At 62.4% G+C, this 21,505-nt stretch overlaps 1 protein-coding gene across 9 annotated transcripts in view; it reads right to left on the bottom strand.

The window, feature by feature from the left end:
* Positions 1-21,505, bottom strand: part of NBEAL2 (neurobeachin like 2) — a 30,434-nt gene that overhangs the window by 830 nt on the left and 8,099 nt on the right. Inside the window, exons 1-52 of one of the 9 annotated variants that reach the window (XM_027523836.1) lie at positions 21,131-21,210; positions 20,484-20,572; positions 20,277-20,405; positions 20,094-20,175; positions 19,887-20,011; positions 19,634-19,716; positions 17,835-17,920; positions 17,460-17,742; positions 17,199-17,305; positions 16,631-16,711; positions 15,123-15,206; positions 14,622-14,720; positions 13,719-14,326; positions 13,504-13,636; positions 13,306-13,425; positions 12,785-13,106; positions 12,485-12,567; positions 12,291-12,383; positions 11,932-12,106; positions 11,671-11,804; positions 11,151-11,310; positions 10,835-10,937; positions 10,509-10,662; positions 10,244-10,402; positions 9,897-10,056; positions 9,637-9,722; positions 8,960-9,466; positions 8,151-8,329; positions 7,911-8,070; positions 7,537-7,674; positions 7,089-7,445; positions 6,853-7,002; positions 6,551-6,708; positions 6,272-6,396; positions 6,050-6,185; positions 5,406-5,566; positions 4,988-5,304; positions 4,792-4,887; positions 4,302-4,426; positions 4,079-4,219; positions 3,781-3,911; positions 3,572-3,681; positions 3,357-3,474; positions 3,130-3,227; positions 2,943-3,059; positions 2,265-2,354; positions 2,077-2,186; positions 1,790-1,962; positions 1,555-1,649; positions 1,196-1,312; positions 942-1,100; positions 717-865 (exon numbers count right to left, since the gene is read on the bottom strand). In XM_027523836.1, the coding sequence (XP_027379637.1) occupies positions 717-865; positions 942-1,100; positions 1,196-1,312; positions 1,555-1,649; positions 1,790-1,962; positions 2,077-2,186; positions 2,265-2,354; positions 2,943-3,059; positions 3,130-3,227; positions 3,357-3,474; positions 3,572-3,681; positions 3,781-3,911; positions 4,079-4,219; positions 4,302-4,426; positions 4,792-4,887; positions 4,988-5,304; positions 5,406-5,566; positions 6,050-6,185; positions 6,272-6,396; positions 6,551-6,708; positions 6,853-7,002; positions 7,089-7,445; positions 7,537-7,674; positions 7,911-8,070; positions 8,151-8,329; positions 8,960-9,466; positions 9,637-9,722; positions 9,897-10,056; positions 10,244-10,402; positions 10,509-10,662; positions 10,835-10,937; positions 11,151-11,310; positions 11,671-11,804; positions 11,932-12,106; positions 12,291-12,383; positions 12,485-12,567; positions 12,785-13,106; positions 13,306-13,425; positions 13,504-13,636; positions 13,719-14,326; positions 14,622-14,720; positions 15,123-15,206; positions 16,631-16,711; positions 17,199-17,305; positions 17,460-17,742; positions 17,835-17,920; positions 19,634-19,716; positions 19,887-20,011; positions 20,094-20,175; positions 20,277-20,405; positions 20,484-20,572; positions 21,131-21,160 (7,985 nt within the window). In that variant the 5' untranslated portion in view covers positions 21,161-21,210. Of the gene's footprint in view, positions 1-716; positions 866-941; positions 1,101-1,195; positions 1,313-1,554; positions 1,650-1,789; positions 1,963-2,076; positions 2,355-2,942; positions 3,060-3,129; positions 3,228-3,356; positions 3,475-3,571; positions 3,682-3,780; positions 3,912-4,078; positions 4,220-4,301; positions 4,427-4,791; positions 4,888-4,987; positions 5,305-5,405; positions 5,567-6,049; positions 6,186-6,271; positions 6,397-6,550; positions 6,709-6,852; positions 7,003-7,088; positions 7,446-7,536; positions 7,675-7,910; positions 8,071-8,150; positions 8,330-8,959; positions 9,467-9,636; positions 9,723-9,896; positions 10,057-10,243; positions 10,403-10,508; positions 10,663-10,834; positions 10,938-11,150; positions 11,311-11,670; positions 11,805-11,931; positions 12,107-12,290; positions 12,384-12,484; positions 12,568-12,784; positions 13,107-13,305; positions 13,426-13,503; positions 13,637-13,718; positions 14,327-14,621; positions 14,721-15,122; positions 15,207-16,630; positions 16,712-17,198; positions 17,306-17,459; positions 17,743-17,834; positions 17,921-19,633; positions 19,717-19,886; positions 20,012-20,093; positions 20,176-20,276; positions 20,406-20,483; positions 20,573-21,130; positions 21,212-21,505 lie in introns of those variants that run through there. The other 8 variants (XM_027523843.1, XM_027523835.1, XM_027523840.1 and 5 more) reach the window with 8 other exon arrangements.

Below are 21,505 nucleotides of genomic sequence, written 5' to 3'. Positions count from 1 at the left end.
AAAAGGGTCCCACACAAGTGTGTGCCTAAAAGAGGCCCAGGGCAAGATCTCCCCATTGGGGGATGGGAGGACAGAGACAGGCCTTGAAGAATGTGTCCATAGGGCATTTAAAGGGGTTAGGGTCCACGGAGCACCTCCTAGTGTCCCTCTGCCAATAACTACCACCTGAGGGATCACGTGACCAACCTAGACAGCATATTAAAAAGCAGAGACATCACTTTGGCAACCAAGGTCTGTCTAGTCAAAGCTCTGGTTTTTCCAGTAGTGGATGTGAAAGTTGGACTATAAGGAAAGCCGAGTGCCAAAGAATCGATGCTTTTGAACTGTGGTGATGGAAAAGACTCTTGAGAGTCTCTTGGACTGCGAGGAGATCCAACCAGTCCATCCTAAAGGAAATCAGTCCTGAATATTCATTGGAAGGATTGATGCTGAAGCTGAAAGTCTAATACTTTGGCCACCTGATGCGAAGAGCTGACTCACTGGAAAAGACCCTGATGCTGGGAAAGATTGAATGCTGGAGGAGAAGGGGACGACAGAGGATGAGATGGTTGGATGGCATCACCCACTCGATGGACATGAGTCTGAGTAAGCTCCAGGAGTTGGCGATAGACAGGGAGGCCTGGCGTGCTGCAGTCCATGAGGTTGCAAAGAGTCAGACACGACTGAGCAACTAAACTGAACTGAGGGATCACAAACCCATAAACAGTGAGGCTCACTTGTTCAAGTGGAGGATGTGCAGGGCACACTGGGCCGTGCCCAGCAGAACAAAGTCCTCTGTCACCGCGAGGGCTGTGGGCTGCTCCACCAAGGGCAGTGAAGCCCGCAACCTCCCATTCACTGAGTACAGGTGCAAGGAGTAGGTGACCTGGAGGAAGCAGGACGTGTTAGCAAGGACAGAATCCCAACTACCCCTATCTTGGCTGGGCGCCCCTTTCCCATACCTGAGCCCCCAGACGCTCCCACGCTGAGCTCTGCACCACAATCTGGCCCTCAGACCCCAGCACCAGGTGGGACACAGGTCCAGGCAACGTGCTTCCTGGAGGGCTGAGTGTGGCCACAAACTGGCCACGGCGCACCGTGTGGATGATCACAGTTCCGTCCTGCAGGAAGGCAGCTTAGGGTGCTAGGCACAGGCATCTGGCTCCAGGGGCAGGGCCCAGCAAACAGCCTCCCCTGGGCACAGGCAGACACACACCTCCGATCCGGACACCGCCATGTCAAGTTCAGTGCTGATGGCCACACAGCTCACGGCAGCCTCATGCCCATACAGGATCTGCACGGGCTTTGATGCCAGCCCCATTGAGAGACCATTCTGTGGGGAACACCAGGGCTGGCTCAGGACTGAGGCACCCCACCACCTTGGCCCCAGAGTGAGAAGGCTAAAAGCTCAGAAAAGTGAAGGTCTGATCCAAAGTTAGACAGTTGGAGCCCCAGACTCGCTCACGGTAGTAGTAGGAAGGGGAAGAGAGCAGGGTAGGACTGGAGGCCCACTAGAGGGGCAGATGGGCCGCAGATCTGGACCAAGGGGGCCCACGGGGCTGCCACCCAGCACACCTGCTGCATGAGCCGCCACACCATGCATGTGGTGTCTCGGGAGCCTGAGATGAGGTAGATGCCACAGGTGTCCAGCGCAAGGCAGGTTACTACATCTGCACAGGAGAGGGGAGGAAACGGGACGGGAAAGAGAGAGGGGAGGGGAGAAGAGGGAAAATAGAGCAGTTACCCCTCCCTGGCCAGCTCCGGAGCCCTGCTCCCACCCGCATAACCTGAGCTCCCAGGCAGCACGTACCAAGGTGGCAGCGGAGCTGGCTGAGCAGCCTGCCCCGGGGCAGCGCAGTCACTCGCAGGCTGCCATCCCAGTGGCCACCACTGAACAGCAGCTTTCCGTCCGGGGACACTGCCAGGGCTTGCCCACTCACACCACTGCCTGGAACCCACGGACCGCTCAGCAGTCGCTGCATCCTGACCCAGTGAGGAGGACCACAGGTGAGGCCAGGCTACACAGGAGACCCTCGCCTTCAGAGACCTTGGCCAGAGCATTTAGAGCCCACCCTGGCCCACAACCCTCTGTCCTACTTGGGGTTGCCCATGGTGGGGTCTTTGCTGAAGCTGAAGTAGTTGCTTATGTTTCGGTCATAGGGCAGCCAGCTGTGGGTCCCCAGCAGCCCACTGGCACTCACGGTCACCTGGGCGAGAGAGGACAGAGGTGGGTTGGGGCAGAGTCGGGGGTGGAGCTGAGGTGGGGCCCGGCCCGGTGCACTTACCAACAGGTCTGCAGAGCCCTGGGTGATGAAGGAGTGGGGTTGCCGGTGGGGAACCAGGGCCAGCACCAGGGGCACGCCATCGCTGATGACCTGCGGGGGCAGGGCGGGACTAGCTACCCGAGCAGCCGGCTAGAGCCCCCACCATGCTACCTGCTTCTTGGCCCTCAGCCCCGGGGCATCACGTGACAGGCAGAGGTCACTCTGAGAGACATGCAGAGAGCAGTGGGCCTTCAGGGCATCTCAGGAAGTGAGAGACCAGATGGACAAGGAAGATCCTTCAAGCTTGGTTTCAACCTTGGTCATCCCACCCCACAACTCCACATCTCCGAGTCGGCTCGCATGAGGAGAGGAGAGCCTGAACACCTTGGAGCTGGGGGCCTTCTGGGATGCAGGCAGGAAGGTGAGGAGAGTATTGAGGCCAGACTCCCTCCTTCTGTTCTCCCTAAGGATGACCAGGGGAGTCAACCTGGCCTGACCCTCCCTCATGAAGATGGCACCCAACCCTCAGTGATGTTTACCTCATATTTCCTCTTATTTCCTCGATATTTACCTCTTATTTCTAAGATGTCTTAATATCAGGGACTTTGATTTAGGTTTTCCATCTCCAAGAGATTGGCAAGGACCGTGGAATTACATGAACTTCACTGGGTAGGTAGTTGAGACCCTGCTTCCTCTCACCTCTGCAAAGAAGGCCTTTAGCTGGCCCAGGTGCTGGAAGATGCTAGGTGAGTTAGTGTCCAGACGTGCAAGGCGCTGGGCTGCTTCCTCCACGGAAAGCCGAGCTGGATGGGGCTCCTGTGGGCAAGGAACCATTCAGCACCGCGGCCAGGGCCTCCCTGACCACGGTCTTCCCAGCCGGCCTTACCTTCAGCAGCTGACAGGGTGTCTGCCCGAAGTTGCTGATGATGCCCTCCAGCGCCTTCCGCTCCCGTTCATCTGCCACCTGGTCCAGGTCCACAGCCCCTGAGCATCGGCAGGTTGGGGGGGGGTGGTGGGGTGGGGCGGGGGCGGGCAGTCAGGACTCCTTCTGTGCCCCCTGCACGCCCCATCCTCTGCACCCCAACCCTCACCGGCGTCCAGGGTACCGCTCACCCTCGTAAGTGCAGTAATAGAAGACATTGAGGGCCTCCTCTGCAGCTGGCCCCCGCTGCTTGTAGCCAAAGATGAGGTCGATCCACTCATGCAGGTGGGCAGATACATACTCTGACTCCTAGGGGCAGGGAGGTGGCCGTCAGTCCAGGAACAATGGACCCTCCGCCTCGGCCCTCCCCTCTGGCCACCTGCCGGTATCTGTGCGCACATCTCACCAGTGCCCGGCGGTGCTGCTGGATGAAGTCCTCAGGAGAGCTGGCCCATGGGGGCAGTACCACATCACCCACCTTCTCGTTGGTCAGCTGGAGGCAGCCCAGGTCAAAGCCTGGCACAGAAGGCTGGGTCAGCTGTCTCGCTGTGCCTTCTTCACCAGCTCCCCGGCCACCCTCCATCTTCACGCCTCCCGCCCCCACCCAGCGCCTACCGTTCTGGTTCTCCAGGAAATCGGGGAAGTAGAAGAACTCTGGGATGAGCTCCTTCACATCAGCGGGGCTCTCCAGGCGGGCCTGCCAGGCTGCTGCCACTGAGTGGAACTGCCGGTCCGAGCAGTCGAAGCTGGGGAGGGGCACGGGCCAAAGTGAGGCAGTGAGAAGGGAGACAGGGAATGAAAAGGTGCAGCCCTGGACAAGCAGGGAGCCAGCCTGTCCAGGATGCCTGGAAGACCCACCCTTCCCTCATCCACCCTGCCCACCGCCCCACACCATCTGCCTGCCCCTCCACACCGGCCACTCTGCAGCTGGACATGCAGGGAGGTGAATGGTTCCACGCGGATGAGGTAGTGCATCACGCCCGCCGCATTGGAATAGTGGGTGCCATAATGGAACTTGTCGATGGTGCCCGCTGGGTCCTCGAAGCTCTCATACCTAGAACCACGGTTGGAGGGAATCAGTGGAAGCCCTCCCTGGTCCACCCCAGCCCCGAGCCCAGCCTTGCTCACGCACTCACTTCTCCTTCACAAGCTGGGCGTGCTTGGGGTTCACCACACCAATGGGCTTGGACAGGTCCCGGAAGACGGCTGGGTTGCTGAGGTCCAAGGTTGGGGACACGTAGTCCTGTAGGACCCAGGGGAACTGGCCGCCCACCCGGGCAGGAGCTGCATGAGGGTCCTGATGGCCTACATGGCCAGCCTGCCCTGCCTGCACCCTCACCCTCAGGAAGATGGGTGGAGCCCACAGGTGGGGGTGCACCATGGGGAGCAGTAGGGATTGTCTGAGACAGGATTTCCTTCAAGAACAGAGGCCAGGAGGGGAAGGGAGTGGGGCTGGGTGTGCGTGGGGGCAGCAGGGCGTGGGGGACTGAGCCGAGAACAGAGGCCAGGCCTCAGGCAGCACCTGCCCAGGACTGAGCTCAGGGCTTGGCCCTCTATCAGTACCCACACTTGGGTGGACCAGGGCTGGCGGAGCAGAGGGTGGGTGGAGGGGTAGCAGGCCCTTACCACAGGGTACTGAGACAAGTCATTGTAGGTCCGCCCCGCAATGGTGTTGAGCTGCATCAGGTACTCAAAGTTGGAGATCTCTCGCTGCACCCATTTCTGGCGGGGCAAGGATACGAGGTGAGCCGGTGGGCTGCCAGCACTCTCCCCAGTGGCGGGGCTCTGACCTCACCTGACCCCCACCCTCCAGGGCTCTCACCTGCGTAAGACCTGAGGCGCGCAGCATCTCCTGGGGAGAGCGGCTACTTAGGTAGCCTTGGGTAGGGGGTCGCAGACGCAGGAGCCAGGAGTACACCTGGTTCCGCACCTGGGTGTGGGGTGGAATGAGGGAGGGCTGGGGCCTGGGCACGGGGGAAGGGGATGAGGCTGCGGCCCCGCCCGTCTTGCATGGGAAGTTGAGGAAGTAGTTGGCCTGATCAATGAAGAAGAGCTCAAGAGCTGAGCGGCGCAAATTGAAACGCCGCAGGTGGACCTCGCGCAGCTGGGCCAGTGGGCGCCGGAAGTCATGGCCGATGCCTGTAGGGATGGAGAGCAGGTGCTGGAGCTACCCGCCCCAGCCCCACGAGACCCCAGCCCCCATCCCTGCCGGCCCTCCAGCCCGCTCCAGCAGAACACACCCTCCTCAGTTTCGACCCGCTCGGCACTGCCATCGTAGAAATACACGTGCTGCGTGGTGACCTCCAGCAGCCCTGGGACCACAGCCACCACGGTGACCAGTTGGCACTCAGCTGACAGCACCAGATTCTCATGCTGCTCATCCAGCTCTGCGGCCTCCAACCTGGGGGCCAGCACCCACTTTAGGTACTAGGCTCTGGGACCCCCATTCCCAACCAACCCAAGGACCACACTCTCAAAGTACCACTAAGTTAGGAGGCACGCTGCTCATGATCCCATAGGAGAAGGAGGAGCTGCCCATGGTCCAGACTGGCCCCAGTCCATGCCCTGAAACCTGGGCTTCTAAAGTTCCTGCCAGGACACCAACCCCTGTCCCCAGCCTCCCCTCACTCAGCACCTGCCCACTCCCATGGGCGCACATCCTGGTCTGGCTTCTCAGTCCTGCTCTGGGGTGCCTGGCCATCAAACAGCAACTCTCCATCCTCTTACAGATCTGCCTAACCCTTCCACCTGACTTTGGACTGTCCCTTCAGGGTGGTTAGCCCCACAGCAGGAGGGCAAATACACTGAGAAGCCCTCTGCCACTGGCAGGCACACATTGGACAGGCCCCCTTGCCCTGGGCAGCTCTTTCCCAGCCCCACTCACGGGGTCTCCAGTGCAGCCAGCTCGTCCTCGCCCAGCTGGTCTTCCTGTAGCTCCTCAGGTAGGCTGCTGACTTTGGCCTCTTTGGTCACAGCGAGAGGCAGTGAGGCCTCCTCGGTGGGTGTCAGGGGGGCCTCACCTGCAATGGGCCCAAGGGTGCTCAGCCAGAGCTGGACAAGACAAGGCTATGAGGTTGGGTGGACACAGCTCGGCACACCCTCTCACCCAGGTTGTCGCGTAGGGCACTGGCCTCCAGGTGAGGGTTGAAGTGATGGTTGGGCACCAGCTTCAGACGCATGCGCGAGTAGGTCTCAGCACTGGAGAGCTTCCAGTGGGGGGTGGGCGGATCCCTACAGATATGACCCCACTTACGGTCATGAGTGGGAAGCAGCGGGTTGCAGACCCCTCTGCCTTCCTCCCAGGCTTCTCCTCAAAGACACTCTCCTGGCCCCTCCCTCCCAAGACCCACCCACCCTACGAGACTCCTCCCAAAGCCCCGCCCACCTCAGGGCCCAGGCCCCACAGGGGCTGGCTAGCTGGCGCCACAGCGCCCCCCAGTGCAGCAGGGCAGTGGAGTGCTGCGCTGCCTGCTGCTTCAGCGCCGCTGCGTATCGCAGCCCCTCGAAGCGCGCCCGCCTCTGCACAGGGTCCAGCACCAGCTCCTGCGGGGTGGGGGTGGAGGAACAGGTGAGGCCCGCTGGGTGCTTCCAGCTCCTCTCTCTCCTCTCAGTCCCAGCAGCCGTCCTCTGGGTCCACAGAGGGCCCAAGTGTGGAGCTGCTTCCGGCCCCCAGGGCAGGTCGCACACCTGGAAGGCCCGACGGCTGCGCGCGCGCTCCCGCTGGCGCCGCTGCCCACTGCTCATGAGCATGTCGTAGCAGGCGTTCCAGAAGCCCGACATGAGGTCGTGACTCTTAGCATAGGTGTCCATTTCGAACTGTGACATGGTGGGCTGCACCTGGAGGACCGGACAGGGAGAGGAGACCGCGCTCGATGTGGGCCCCCAGCCCCCACTACTTTGCCCATGCCCCCGGCCCCAGGCACCTGCTTGTCAATGAAGTGACGCCATTCGGGGGTGGCACAGAAGGCCTGGAAGTCCTCGAAGAAGGTGGGGCTCCCGTTGGTGGGCGGCAGGGAAGGCAGGCCCCACTGTAGCCCCAGTGGGCCGTAGGCGCGGTCCAGCAGCGTGCGCACCAGCGGCACCAACCACGAGCAGCGCTCTGCAGCAGCGGCGGCGACTGGGGGCTCCCCGTTCTCGGTGGGGGTCTCTGATTGGGAGGTGTTCAGCGCCCGCGCCAGCGCCGCCTCCAGCTTGGAGAGCACGTAGCAAGCCTCCTCTCGGCGCATGGGCACTGCGGTCTGCAGCAGCGCGTGCAGCTTCACGTAGGCTTGGGCGTGCAGCTGCGGACGGAAGAGTGGGGGTGTCACCAGCTACTCCCTGAGCTCCCTAGATCCGCTGCGCACCCTCCCCCCACAGCCGCCCTGCGCTCACCTGCGGGTCCTCCAGCAGGATGTAGCCGAGCACCAGGCGCAGGCCGATCTGCGCCATCTCTCGGAGGTCCGCTGTGCCGTTGGCCAGGTGTGGCCAGGCTCCCAGGCGATCCAGCAGGCTACACACTCCTTCGAACAGCTGCCGCACACCATATATTCCAGGTGGCCATCACCAGATGAGGCCAGAAGCCCGTGAGGAGAGAGGGAAGTAAGGTTTGGGCTGGGGGCCAGACAGGGTTTCCACATACAGATAGACCTCTGCTCACAGATACCAGAGCTGAGGTCCCCATGATTGCACATGTGTACTCAGCCACTCTGCAGACCAAGAGCCCTCGGGGCATGTGAACACAGTGCTCCTGCCCCGAGCTGCCATACCTTCTCACTCCACAGCTCCTGGTTACCATGGCCCTCGGCACACAGGAAGTCCTGCAGCAGACGCAGCAGCCAAAGCGCCTGCTGGGTGAGGCTGGCCAGGACCCCAGGGGGGGCCTCTTTGATGTCGGTCAGGGCTGACTCCAGCATCATCTCCAGGAGGCTGGAGGGGAATGAGGGACTCTGGTGTCTACCTGACTGCCTTCTGGGCCCCCAGGCTTCCCCACGGCCCTGCTCCCTCACCTGCGCTTGATGCAGTCTGGTGGGCGCACCAGCGTGGCTGAGGACCCCAGCTGCGTGAGCACGGAGAAGACCTGGCCGCGCTCCCGCCAGGCGGCCTCATCACTGCCATCCACACCCCGCCACGTCACTGAGAACAGCACGTTGGTGAGCAGGTTACAAAGCTCCTCCTCACAGGTTTGCTGTGGACACAGGGGGTGTGTGGAGTGCAGGCTGGGGAGGGAGGGAATCACTGCCCCAGCACCATCCCTGTTCAGCACCTCTGCCCACCCACTAGTAGGCACAGCAGGAGGCTGAGCCTTTGGCCAACGGCCCAGCCAGTGTGCTGCTGAGGGCCTAGACAAACAGTGTGGGACTCGACCACCACCTGAGTTCCAGGGAGGATCCTGGGGTTCCAGGATTCCTAAGAGGAGATGAGGCAGTTCACATAGTTACCTCACAGGCCTCAAGGACTGTCCCAGAACCCTCTGGAATAATGCCATTGAATAAGCAAAGGCCCCTCCCCAGATCCAGAAGCACAAGGCAGGACTCTTAGAGCCATGCTGCTCACCAGCCCTGAAAAGCCCGTGTCCCACAGGCTCTCAAGGGCCTTCCAAAGCCTGGCAAGTGCCCCCAGCTGTCTCAGCACAACTTGCCCTGTTCTGGAATATCCGCCACCCCTCAGAGAACACACTGCAGAGGAAAGTTATGAGGGGGCAGCACTGGACCTGACCGGCCGTCACAGCCCTGATGTCAAACGGTACCACACCTCTGGAAAAGCTCCACTGGCTGCCCTGGGCCCCCGAGGAGCCCTACCTCAGAGCCCGCCTCACCTGAGGGTTGCTGGTATTGGAGGTGTCATCCCCACTGATGGTGGGCTCTGGCAGGCTGCCGTCCTCCAGCACGTTGGAGAGACTGGAGCTGTGGCGGCCCTGGGCCATAGGGAAGGGCCGGGGTCCATCGAGTGGGGATGGTGTGCCAGGCTGGCTGGCTGGAGTGACAGTCCCGCTGCCGCTGCCACCACCGGCAGTATTTCCTGAGCTCACACTGGCCCGCTCCAGGCCCAGCTCAAAGGGGGTGGCGAACGGGGAGAGGGCGTGGTAAAAGGCATCAGGGTCAGGGGCCTCTGGGGGCAGGAAGACGTCTGAAGGCTCAGGCGACTCGGTGGGTGGCTTGTGTGAGGCTGGCTCCGGGGAGGTGGGTGGCTCAGGGGTAAAGGGCAGGGGACTGCCGGCTGTGACAGCTTCCAGGACAAACAGCCGGGTCAGCACATCCTGCCAGCCGGCCTGGCGGGCCAGCAGCCGCACTATGTCTGGCTGTCCGTAGATGAGGTGGAAGAGCTGCCAGGCCAGGGCACAGGAAGTGAGGGACTCACTCGACAGCCTGCCCCAGCACCTCCTCAGGGGGCCTTTGCACAGGAGGCCTGCAGAGACCCCTCATCCCAGGCAGGCAAAGCCCTCAGGGTGGAAGCCACCCCACACCCCCAACAAAGCTTTCACTTTCCACTCACCTGACGACAAATGTCCAGGCGGACGCTGAGGTCAGCCTGGAGGGACAGTTGCACCACAGCCAACAGATCAGAGAGGTTCAGGCAATCTGGGAAGATGGCCAGAAAAGGCCTGAGGGACTGACCCCAGAGGGGAACTGTGCCCCGTTGCTGGGTCAGCCTCGGCCCTTGGACCAACACCTTCCTGATTCCCACCTGCCCTGTCTCCTGGATCCATGTCATCCCTCTACCTGGCCTGCCTCTTGGCCCCGCCCAGGTTGTACCTGCCCCCAGAAACAGCTTGTAGAGGCCCTGGCAGAGCTGGGGGGAAACGGCGCCGTCTGGCAGGCAGGCAACGAGACCCTGGAGACCACACTCTCGCAGCCGGAGCCGCTGACGGCTGCGCTCAGGTAAGCGCTCATTCTGTTGCAGTCTGCGCAGGATCTGTGTGGGGTCATCATCAAGGGGAAGGAGTTACTGTAGGAGGGTAAGCCACCACACAGGGGTGGGGCTCCAAGAGAGGCCTGCAAAGACAGCTCCACCCACTAGCCCAGGGCCTTCTGCCTATCCCTGGACTCAGGCAGGAGCCCCAGTGAATGAGAATGCAGGGTTCGGGGGGAGCTAGATGTACCTTGCAGACTCGGTCGGGCAGCAAGGGCATGGGCCTCGGCCTCACCAGCAGTGCCAGCAGCACCTCAAGGTTCCCCGGCTCCAGCAGGAAGACAGCCAGAGACTCCTGTGCTGGGGAGCCTTGCAGCAGCGCCAGCAGCAGATCCAGCGCACCCACCACCTGGGGACACAAAGGCTTACGCTAATCGCGCCCAGCCCCAAGGCCCGGAACATGGTCCACGCTCCACCCCTCATCCAGGCTTCACCTCTGCCAACCTCTAGCCTACCTGGCCATCATCACCCAAGGCCGCCAGAAAGTTTAGCACCACCTGCAGGTCATCAGCGGTAGAGCTCCGCACCAGAAACTCCCGGGCCAGGCCCAGGAGTGACGTCTGCACTGTGCGCAGGTCGTCGGCGGGTAGGGGGCGCTCGCGCTGCGGACTGGGCAGGTCCCAGCAGAGAGGTCACCCAGGGCCAGGGAAACCACCAGGACATGGAAGGGAGGCGAGAACACGGAGGGCCGGCAGGTGAGCTGCGGGGCTGAACAGACCTGCCCCCAAGGCCCGAGGCTGGAGCATCAGCACCCCACCCCATCTGTCCCCACCAGCCTCACCTGTAGTGGACACGCAGGGCATCAAGGATGAACTGGACCCCATACTTCTTCCGCAGCTTCTGTCTGTGCTCACGGACTATGCTAGACACATACTGGATGTGGCCTGAGCGGGCATCAGCAGAGGGCTCAGCCCACCAGGCTGCGCTAGGTTCCTTCCATCATCCAGGACAGGGCCATGCCACTGCCAGACCCCCACCCCCACCCCGACCAGGGGAGGGTCGTCGTCCCCTCAGATCAGCTACAGGGCTGTAGCCTCTGAGAATGTCCACTGCCACCCTGGCTGGCGGCATCTCCTCACCCAAGTCGGCACACCTACCCAGGCGCACAGCGAAGTCGCTGAGGGTCCAGAGGTGAAAGTTGAAGAGCAAGTGCTGGTAGAGCAGGTACAGGAGGGGCCCACTGCCCTCGGCTGCCACCTGCTCCATCAGCAGCTGGGCAGACATGAGCACATTCATGTCCATGGCCCAGCTGGGGACCTGGGTGGGGGCAGGAGCTGGGGTGAGCTGTCAGGCCTTGTCCACCCACTATCAGGCCTCCCAGTTTCCACCCTGCCCTGCACAGGCAGATGGACAAAAACATCCTGCCTGCTCCAAACCCTCTGGCGGCTCCCTGCCCTCTGAAGTACAAGCTCCCAGCCTACTGTGCGGGTGTCCTGCCCCAGCCTGTGCTGGTACTTCCCCAGACCCTCTTGGCCCAACCCTGCCCCGCCTTTCAAATGCCACCTCTCCCAGGAGGCCCTCCCTGACTGATGGCATCAGGCACCCCGGCTTGGTCCCTCCAACAGCCCCTTGGTCAGATGAAGGAGTCCCCTCCCCGCCTGCCCCAGCAGGCCTCACCTTGCGCAAGAGGGCCCCGATGATGGCGGGCCCCTGGCAGTGCATCAGGCTCTCCTGATTCACGGGGTGGCCCTGCAGGAAGTTCCGCAGCATCAGCAGAAAGGCAGCCACTGCATTCTTCTCCATTCGCTCCTCTGCCACCACCAGGAAGGGGACAGGTGTGCGTCAAAGGCCTGTCAGGGGCTACAAGACCTCAAGCACTCCAGCCCCCTGCCAGGCCAAGCTCTTCTCTCACCAACACAGGCACCAGGGACACTTTACCTGAGGACTTGCCCAGTGGGAGAAGCAGGCCCTGGGCACTTTGGCCAGAGGTCAGTTCGGGCCCCACAAGGTCATGTGTTTCTGCTGGACCTGCCTCGGCTTCCTGGGGTTGTGCAGCCACTCGCTCCAGCAGGGGCAGCAGGGCACCCATGCCTCCCACGCAGTTCACCACATCCTGTGGGCAGGGGGCCTCCGTGAGGGCAGCACCCCATCATCTCCTGCCCCCTCCACCCTGCAGACCCTCCAACCTGGAATCCTGGGTCTCCTTAAGACCTCCCAGGGCACGGAGCCACTCCAGCCCACCCTGCACACTGCCCGTGCTCACACTTCCTGCACACACTGTCCACGTGGGCACACACCTTCACGTCCCAGGTCTCCACTCTATGGCCCGTAAGGCGGCCATCCAGCCCATGGCCAGGGGACAGGTCCAAGCAGATGTTGTTTTTACAGGCCTGGGAACAGGGGGTGAGCAAGGCTCAGTGTGGGTAGGGGGAGGCAGGCGATAGAGGGTGGGAGCCAGGGGAGATTGAGCCAACTGCCCAGCCCCCCATACCTGAGGTGAGTAATGGAGGAGCAGTTTGGTGCCAAGTTCATGCAGTTCACCCTCAGGCTTGAAGGGTGCTGTCTCATTGGGCCCTGGAGGTGGGCAGGGGGCTTCAGACCTGGCTGGGCTTGCAGCCAGACCCCACCCAGAGCCTGCCTCTTCTCTGCCTGATCAGAAGACAGACCCTTGGGGATACCCACTCCCCACTGGAGCCCTACTTTTGGGCCTGAACACTTTGTGAGACCCAACCTCTTGGGTCCTGGGAACAGGGATAGGGCTGGGGCGGGGCGTGGGGAGCACGCTGCATACCCAGGGCGCACAGGACGCGCAGGGCGGCCGCCTGCAGGGCTTCATGGAAGATGGCCACAGCCCCCAGTTCGCCCTCCAGGGAGGTGGGGCTGCCCCACCGAGTGTCCTGCGTGCCAGCAAGGGTGGAGCTGATGCTGCCCTCCTGCAGGGGGGCCACCAGCCCGGACCCCCAGCCAAGCCCTGTGGTGGCCGGGACTGACTGGGAGCGGGTGAGCGAGGGGTGAGTGTGAGCCAGGGCGGCGGGGCCCGGTGGTGCAGGCAGCCCCGTGGTGGTGGTCGTTGTGCGGTGCCCAGCAGACCCGATACAGCAAGACGAGAAAGGCTGTGGGGGCCAGGGTTGGGGGGCGGTCGGTCAGGTCACGTTACAGCCTGGGGTTCCACCTTCCTCAGGGACCCCCAAGGCTGCACAGACCCCAGAGGCTGAAGCCTGTGGGGTGGGGGAAGGGAAACAGGGGCTCCAGGGCCCACCCTGTCCAAGGCTGCCCAGCTACCCAAACCTCCCCAAACCCCGCCTGGCACACCTCACTAAGGGACGGGCAGCGAAGGGGTGCTGTCTTGACCAGATGGCCGTCTTTGTAGACGTGGACCAGGTTCTGGCTGAAGGGCCGGCGCCCGGGCACGTGGACTATGGCCACACAGTGCTACAACAGAAGCCACGAGATCAGGTGAGGCCCTGGTGTCCCCTGCACCTCCCGGGCCACGTGAGGATGGAGGCTCACCCAGGCGGAGTCGGCAAAGGACACTTCAGGCAAGCTCATGGTCAAGTATTCCTTCCGGGTGCACACAGCCACCACCAGGGTTCCAGCCGCCGTGAAGAAGGCTTCAAACCCCGAGCCACTGCTGGTGAAGAAGCTGAGGGCCAGCCAAGCCGGTTAAGCCTGCTGGTTCTCCCGCTTACCCTGGCAGCCTGCCCTGACCCCTGGCAGTCACCTACCTGTACAGCTGCTTCCGCTGGAGCGGCCGGGTGGGGGTGGGGGCGGGGGCAGGTGCTCCAGCCATGGGGTGCAGACAGAGCCAGGCATGGAAGGTGAAACCAGGGCCTGGCCAGCGCTGCACAGGGGGGACCATGATGCCCGCCATACTGGGTGTTAGGTCAAAGTAGCGTAGGGCTCGTGCTGGGCCCTGGTGCCGGGCCATGCCAGAGAGCGCGCGGATGATGGCACCTGCGTGGCGGGCCTGCCCAGCCTCTGCTCCACCTGGCCCCGAGTCCAACCCTGGCGGCGGGCGAAGCAAGCGCCGCAGCTCCGAGGGCCTTAGCGACACGTGGCCCAGTGCTTGCAGCAGTGCCAACAACTGCTCCTGGCAGCGGGCCCCCAGGGCCACCCCCTCACTGAGCGTCTCCAGAAGGCAGCCCACCAGACCCGCCTGCACGCACGTGGCACGGCTGGCAGGGCAGCTGTCACAGAGCCACCAGAGGCGCTGTGCTAGGAAGAGCCGCAGCTCAGCCGTGGGCAGGCTCGGCAGCCACCTCATCAGCACCAGCACTGGCTGCTCGTTGCGGATCGGCGGTGGGGGACACGTGCTGTGGTCGCCCTCCACAGCCTGTGGGGGGAGAGGATGGGCTAGCCCCCAGGCATCTGGCATGGAACAAGCCACCCTCACAACAGTGGGACTTCCTGCATCGTCCTGGGACTTGCTAACAAGCAATAGCTTCTGGACCCCATGCAGCTCAGAGTCCTCGCCCCAGTGACCCCGACACACAGGATCAGGACACAGGTCACACTGTGTACGGGCCACAGTCAGTATGGTCCCCCAAAGCGGACAGCTCATTTTCTGTGCTTGCCCTGACTCAGTCCTGGCTGCCCACAGGGACCCTGACCCCCAGCCCTGCCCTCACCATGTTGAGCAGCTCTTGCAACAGCCGATGGGTGGGGGGACCGTGGCTCTGCAGGACCTCGTGCAGGTGAGGGTAGCCAATGCGCTCCTTAAACACCTCCTGTGCCAGGATGGATGGGAAAGGCGCGAGCACGGATGTGGGCCCCAGGGCATGCTCACAACCCATGGGAACCTTGGAGGAGGTTCAGGGCTCCCTCGCCCAGCTCTGACTCTGGATCACAGTGATAGTAGGGGTGGGGACCCATGGCAGGATCGGGGGGAACGGCTCTGCCTCGGAGGGCTGCAGATGGTGGTCAGCCACAAGCATCCGTTCCCCTCCAGCCAGGACACCCAGCTCCCAGGACTAATGACGAATGACCATACCTGCCCCATGGGCTGATCTGCACCCCAGAGGACAGGATGGCCACCTCCCCAGCTCACTTGCTCTGACAGCCATCAGCCAGACCCGTTCTATTTAACTCCACCCTATGGCCCTACTGTAGTGCGACGGCAGCATCCTCACCTTGGCGGAGGGGGAGCCACTCATGATGCAGGTCAGCACTCTGACCACGTGGACTGCAATGGCGTCTGTGTCCTGGTCCAGTACCTTGGGGTGGGGAGGGGCAGTCAGGAGAGGCAGGTGCCAGGATGTCGCAGCTGGCAGCACCCTGCAGTGAAAGGGGTGCAGGGACAGGAGGAGATGCCCCCAGGCCAGTAGCTGAGTGGGCTTGGGGCCCCAAGAGGCTGGCACCCTGACATGGACACCAGCGTGTCTACCTTTGCCCAAACTACTGTGACCTTCACCCTGACCTTAGGGCCCCCTCTGAACCGCTTGGCAAGACCCACTCAGAGAGAGGCCGGAAGAAGCCGAGGCTGGGAAGATCACCAGTGAACGCTTTTGCTGCAGCCCTCTGCCCACCACAGTCTGGTGGGTTCATAGGCCTCAGTCTCCACCCATCCCCACCCAAGCTAGACACACGTGCAGGCAGGCTGGCAAGTGCCCCATCACCCATGATGATTGACAGGGGGTCTGGGGATTTAGGGACAATCAATCACAGGATGTTAGAACCAAAAGAACCTTCGAGACCTTTAAGTCGTACCCTGCCCCTTTCCCCTAGATCCAGGTGGGAACAGAGGCTCAGCCTGGACAGACCTGACGACCCAGGGCATGTGACTCCTTCACCCGGCCCTACGGAGGCGTGAGGGGTCAGGAGGGCTTGACATTGTGTCAGCAGCTGCTAGACTATTTCAGCTCCGTGGGGCCCTTGGCCCCAGCTCTGCCCGACTCCCCAAGGGATCTCAGGCAATCTTCTTCCCCTGTCCAGGCTTCAGATTCCTCATCTGTAACAAGCAGGGGTCTCACCAGCCTCGCCTGCTTTGTAGAGGAATGGACCTGCAGGTTCTCAGAAAACAGCCAAGTGCAATAGACACACGGGGCTGCTTCATGAGGCCAGAGCAAGGGCAGGGCTCCGGACACGGGGGCCCAGGTGTTGAGCCACAGAGGGGGTGCCCCATGAACAGCCCCCAACCAACACCCTACAGCCTCCTGGAGCCCGCAGGTGAGGTGAGCAGGGGGCACGGCATGAGGTCATGAGGGGATGGGGAACTCCCAGGGACCTGCTTAGGGCAAGTTCAAGGATTCAAGCAAAGAAGTGGCCCCATGTGAGGGACCCCCTCTGTGAGCGCCCACAGCCAAATCCCTGAGTATCTGGCCTCCTGTTTCTGCTTTGGTGCAATGGAGCTGGGTGGTTGAGTATCGAAGGTTCCTTCCGGCTCGGCAAAGCCAAACCCCAGCTCCCAGGACTAACACCAGGCAGGGCACAGATCCCTCCTGTGTGGCTCCCTGGGCTGGGGATCTGGAAGGCCGGTGAGACAGCGTGGGGGACCCAGCCCCATCGCTAGGCTCCACCAGGCCTCACACAGATCTGCTTGCTCCCCCTGCAAACTGCAGAAAGACTCAAAGAGGGAGCCCCAAGGGGTACATGCCCAGGGACGTGCGTGACTGAGGTGGTGTCGGCCTGAGGGTGGTACCTTCTGGACATCGGGCTCAGTCAGTAACCAGGTAGCCAGGTCACTGTCCCCCTCAGGGGGCGCCCGGGCCTGCAGGTACAGCTGTGGGGATGCGGGAGGGCATAAGGTGGAGGGGGCAGAGGAGAGAAAAGATGGGGGAAGGGTGGGGTTAGAGCAGGACCTGGGGCGGCTGCCAGGGCTCCCCCCACAGGCAAGGATGTGCCCTGAGCCCCAGGCCAAGTGCCCCCCGGCACAAGGGCAGAGCAGGGAGCTGAGCCACCCACACCTGCCCAGAGGGACAGCGCCGGGGGCAGATGAGTGGGCAGGAGTAGACACTGCATCCGAAACAGCTGAGCCTTCCCTCCTGCCCAACACCTGGGACTGGGGAGAAGGGAAACGGGGGGCCAGGGCAGCTCCCGTCCGTCTACGACACCCTCTTCCTATGGGGTCCAGAGCATCCTGACTCCAGGCCCTCCCACTGAAGAGCAAGCCACCCCACCAGCCCCAGCGCATCCAGCCCATTTGCTCAGCATCCGTACGTGGTGCCCCTAGCCTCTGGTTCCAGGCCCCTGACCTGGGCCCCGCCCACCTTGCTGTTCTGGATGAGGCGAATCAGGTGTTCAAAGCAGTTGTTGCTGAGGAAGGTGGCCTGCAGCACTGGCCGGTCCTCGCATGCCAGCATCATGGGGATGGCATCTGTGGAGGGGTCAAGGGTCAGCCCCGCCAAGCATCTTGCCAGCACCACCTCTGGTCAGCCTGAAACCTTCCTCCCATGCTGCCCAGGCCGGCCTTTCCATCACCACTTGGGGCTTCCCCTGCTAATGCCACCTCCCCGAGAGGCCATACACACCAAGCATGCTGACCCGCAGGGTGACATGGGCTTCTCCAGGGTCCGGGCTTGGCCCGGCTGGCCAGTCGGTATTAAGGATGCGGAAGTAGCCCTCCAGCAGGGCTCGGAGCTCTGGCCCCCGCGGGGGTGCGCGGCTGGCGTGCAAGACGTGTACAGCACCCACCAGCACCTCCAGGGCCAGCGGCACCAGGCGGGGGTCCTGGGCTGGCCTGTGGCCCCAGCCCCGCACCACATCCAGCAGACCCTGCACAGAGCCGGCACTCACAGCCTTCTGCCCGTTCTCCTGTAGGTGTGGGCAGAGATGGGGAGTTGGTTCACCCAGCAGAGAAACCCCGAGACAGCCACTCCCTGGCCCACAGTCTCCTCCAAGCCTACCTTCCCTCCCGCAAGAACAGCTCCAAAGAGGTGGATGAGACGCAGCAGGAGCACAGAAGGCAAGCGGTCTGCATCTCGCAGGCTCTCTGGACGGGGGAGGGGGCAAGACAAGGTCAGCAAGCTTGCAGGGCTGTGGGTCCAGGGGCCACACAAGAGGTGGGTGCCCTGGGGTGGCAGGGGGAGACTGGGAGATCACATCTCAAGGAGAAGACTGGCTCTGCGCTGGGAGTCTCTAAAGTGTCGTGACTCTGTGCCAGGGGTTCTCAGGAGGACACAGCCCTTCTTTGGGGAGCTTATAAGGGGCATGGCCCTGCCCTAAGAGCCTAGCCAGATCCCTGGATCCTTAATCCTGAAAGTGAGGACCCCAGGGTGAGCGCCCCCCATACACACTTCCCCACGGCAACCTAGGGTTTAGTTTCTTAGATGCAAATCTCCTGGTCCCTTTGCGCTGTGACGGTTGGAGCTTGCCGTGAGCAGCTCTGGGGGCCCTACAGTGTCTACTACACAGATACCCCACACACCATCCCCCACACCCGCACTGGGACTTCTAGGGGCTTTCACAGCGTCATATCTGGGAGGCCCACCTGGCCCTGCTCCAGCCAAGCTGGACAGGATGCCAGGACATGAACTGAAACCCAGAGAGCAGAAAGGACCAGCTCTGGGTCACATGAGTGTGTAGGGGCTGGGACCATGCAGGGCTGCCTTGACCGGTGGGATGGGGAGGGAGGCTTCCCCAGGAACAGCACCATGGCTGGAGAGCAGAGAGTGAGTGGGGCTGAAAAGGAAGGCTGTGGGGAGGAGCAGGATGGGATTCTGAGGGTGTCAGGCCCCCATAGAGGAATTTATAGCACAGAGAACAAAATCCTGCATGTATTAAGAAGAGTACTCAGGCTGTGGAACAGCAGAGCCAGGAAACTCCCCAGGGGCATCTCCCCTCTTGGAGGTGTTGCCCCCACTCCAGACCCAAGCCCACGGCTCCCTGGGGCAACCCAGAAACACTGAGATATTTTCTAGCCCAATACGCCACCGCCTTCCCAAGCTGGCCTGCCCCTGTCCAGGCAGCACCCTGCCCTAGTAGTGGCTTAGTGCAAGTCACTCAGTCATGTGCAACTCTTTGCCATCCCATGGACTGTAGCCCGCCAGGCTCCTCTGTCCAAGGGATACTCCAGGCAAGAATACTGGAGTGGGTTGCCATTTCCTTCTCCAGGGGATCTTCCCGACCCAGGTCTCCCACATTGCAGACAGATTCCTTTATCATCTGAGCCACCAGGAAAGACCCTGCCCTAGGCCCATCTGAGATCCTGGCCAGTCTCCCTCCAAAGAGAGGAGAGGGGAGACCCAGGGGCATAAGGTGCCCAGGGAGAACAGGTGCCCAGAGATGTCCTGAGGGGTTAGCAGGAAGGGGGGACACCTACTGTAGAGACTGTCATGCGGAAGTGAGGAGACTGGGGGGAGCTACAGGGACAAAAAGACTGGACCAGACAGTTTGAAGATGGTCCAGGCCAGAATGGGGTACAAGTCACTGGGGGGATCCAGGAGATAGGAGAGAAGCAGGGAGGCAAATCAATTCCCCCCTCAGAAAAGAAATTACTCATTTTGTGCAGACATGCCCTTCCTCTCCTCTCTGCCCCTCAACTCCCATTTCCCTATAGAGGCCCATTCACATTCCTTCTCCCAGCACCAAGTGCAGCCACAGTAAATGGGTCCTTACTACATGTGCGATGGGGAAACCACAGGAAGGGGCTCGGGTATGAGGGCGGGGCCAGATGGAGCCGAGTGGGATGGGGGTGGGGCCTGACCTCGGAAAAAGGCGCTGAATTCAGAGGGCAAAGCAGCTGGAGGGAACTTGTATTTGCTCTTCTCCTTGGCGCTGATGACTTCCCTGGTGGGGGGCGGGGATGGGGTAGGGGCCAAGGTGAGGCCAGCGCGTCACTCCTCCTGGGTCACACCCCCTCAGGGGCCTGCACCCCGGCCCCTCCCACCCCTGCACCTGGGCCACCCCATCCTCTCCCCGGTCTTCTCTGGGTCCTCTGCCAGTGGGCCACCTCTCACCCCCGGTGCTGGCGCCGCCAGGTCTGGTATGGGTCGAAGAGGCCCTCACAGAGGAGCAGGGCATGCAGGGCTACATTCTCTAGCTGGGGCCCACGGTCCTCCTGCGGTGGTGGGGGTCCTTTCAGCTGTAGGCAGACGGAGAGGGTGGAAGGGTGTTAGCTGGGCCGTGGCTACCACCTGCCACCCCCAGGGTAGAGGCCACCTCACCTCGGCCACCAACTGGGTCAGCAGCGCCAGCACCCGGGGCGCCAGCACCCGGCCCCAGCCCGCCTCTACGTTCTCAGGGTTCCTGATGAGTGAATGATGGGAGAGGTCCCAGTGATATGCCAGTCCCTACCCTGGGCCCCAGCTCCATGCCCTCCCACCGTGGAGAAGACAACAGGGACCCACCTACAGAGGATGACGAAGAGCTTGAGCAGCAGCAGGGCTTGTTCCAGGTCCCCAGCATCCAGCTGCTCGGCCAGCACATGCAGCACGTCCAGAGGGAGCAGCGGCACCTCGGCACCCACCTCCTCTGGCCTGCGGGGGGTGGGGGGAGGCGTCACTGGGCACCGAGGACCCCTCAGTCTCCCACCCTCTGAGGAGCTCCAGCCTCACCTGCGTGGCTCCAGAGAGGAGAGTGAGATGCTCTTCTCGAAGGCACCCACAAAGGCCTTCAGCCACTGCTGCAGGTAGCCCAGGTCCTTCTGCAAAGGAGGGCGCAGGAGGGGCACAGTGGACACAGGCGGGGAGTGAATGGGGGTGGAGAGAGATTGCAGGCAGAGCAGGAGGGGAGGTTACGGGTGGGGAGAGAAAGGGGGGAAGACAGGAAGTGGAAGGTCAACATCAGAGGACTGCCTGACATACTGACCACTCTCCCAGGCACCCCCGTCTGCACTTCTTGGCCTCCCAGTCTCTGCTCCCACTTCCTAAACTCTTGGGGATCCAGGCAAGCCTGACACCAGCAGGGGAGGAGCTTAAGTGTGTACATGTCTAGAGTGTGGCTGTGGCCCACAAGGGTGCTGGGGCTACAGGTCTCCAACCCACTAGCCTCCCTGAACCCAAAGCTCTGGGCTGGGCTCTCGCTTGCTACCTTCTCCCAGCTTCGCAGGCACCACCTCCAGGAAACCTTCCTGGACTGTACATCTCAGGATGCATGTGCACCATCGACCAGGCAGAGCCATGCACACACAACACCCCACCCACATGTGCAGGCGCAATGCCTGACCTCACCCCAGGAACCTCCACCCACCCTGGCTGGTTACCTGGACCCCAGGTCCCAGAGCTGGTTCCATGGGCAAGAGCGACAGCGGCTGAGCCCAAGTCTGGGCGCCACCAGCCAGGGAAACTTTGGTGTGAACGGGAAACGTCCCCTCCCGCCCTGGCCCCTGGGGCAGGAAGCGCAGAGTCACGGTGGGGGAAGGGGGCCGCTTCCTCCCGGCAGACCGCAGGGATGTGGGGGGGCCTGGGGCACCCAGGGCCCAGCAAAAGAAGCTGTGAAGGACCCAGCCTAGCGCCGGGGGTGGGGCCTGCAGCACAAAGGGGCGGGGGTCACACTGCCCTGGGTGGAGTTTGTGGACAGAAACTAGTTGTACAGGCGTGAAGTTCGGCCTATCTAGGGACAGGCTGTGGTCCCTACT

Source organism: Bos indicus x Bos taurus, chromosome 22, assembly GCF_003369695.1.
Source record: "Bos indicus x Bos taurus breed Angus x Brahman F1 hybrid chromosome 22, Bos_hybrid_MaternalHap_v2.0, whole genome shotgun sequence".
In the NCBI taxonomy this organism is placed as follows: Eukaryota; Metazoa; Chordata; class Mammalia; order Artiodactyla; family Bovidae; genus Bos; species Bos indicus x Bos taurus.
Note: the sequence above shows the minus strand (reverse complement) of the source record. Positions and strands in the feature narration are given on the sequence as shown.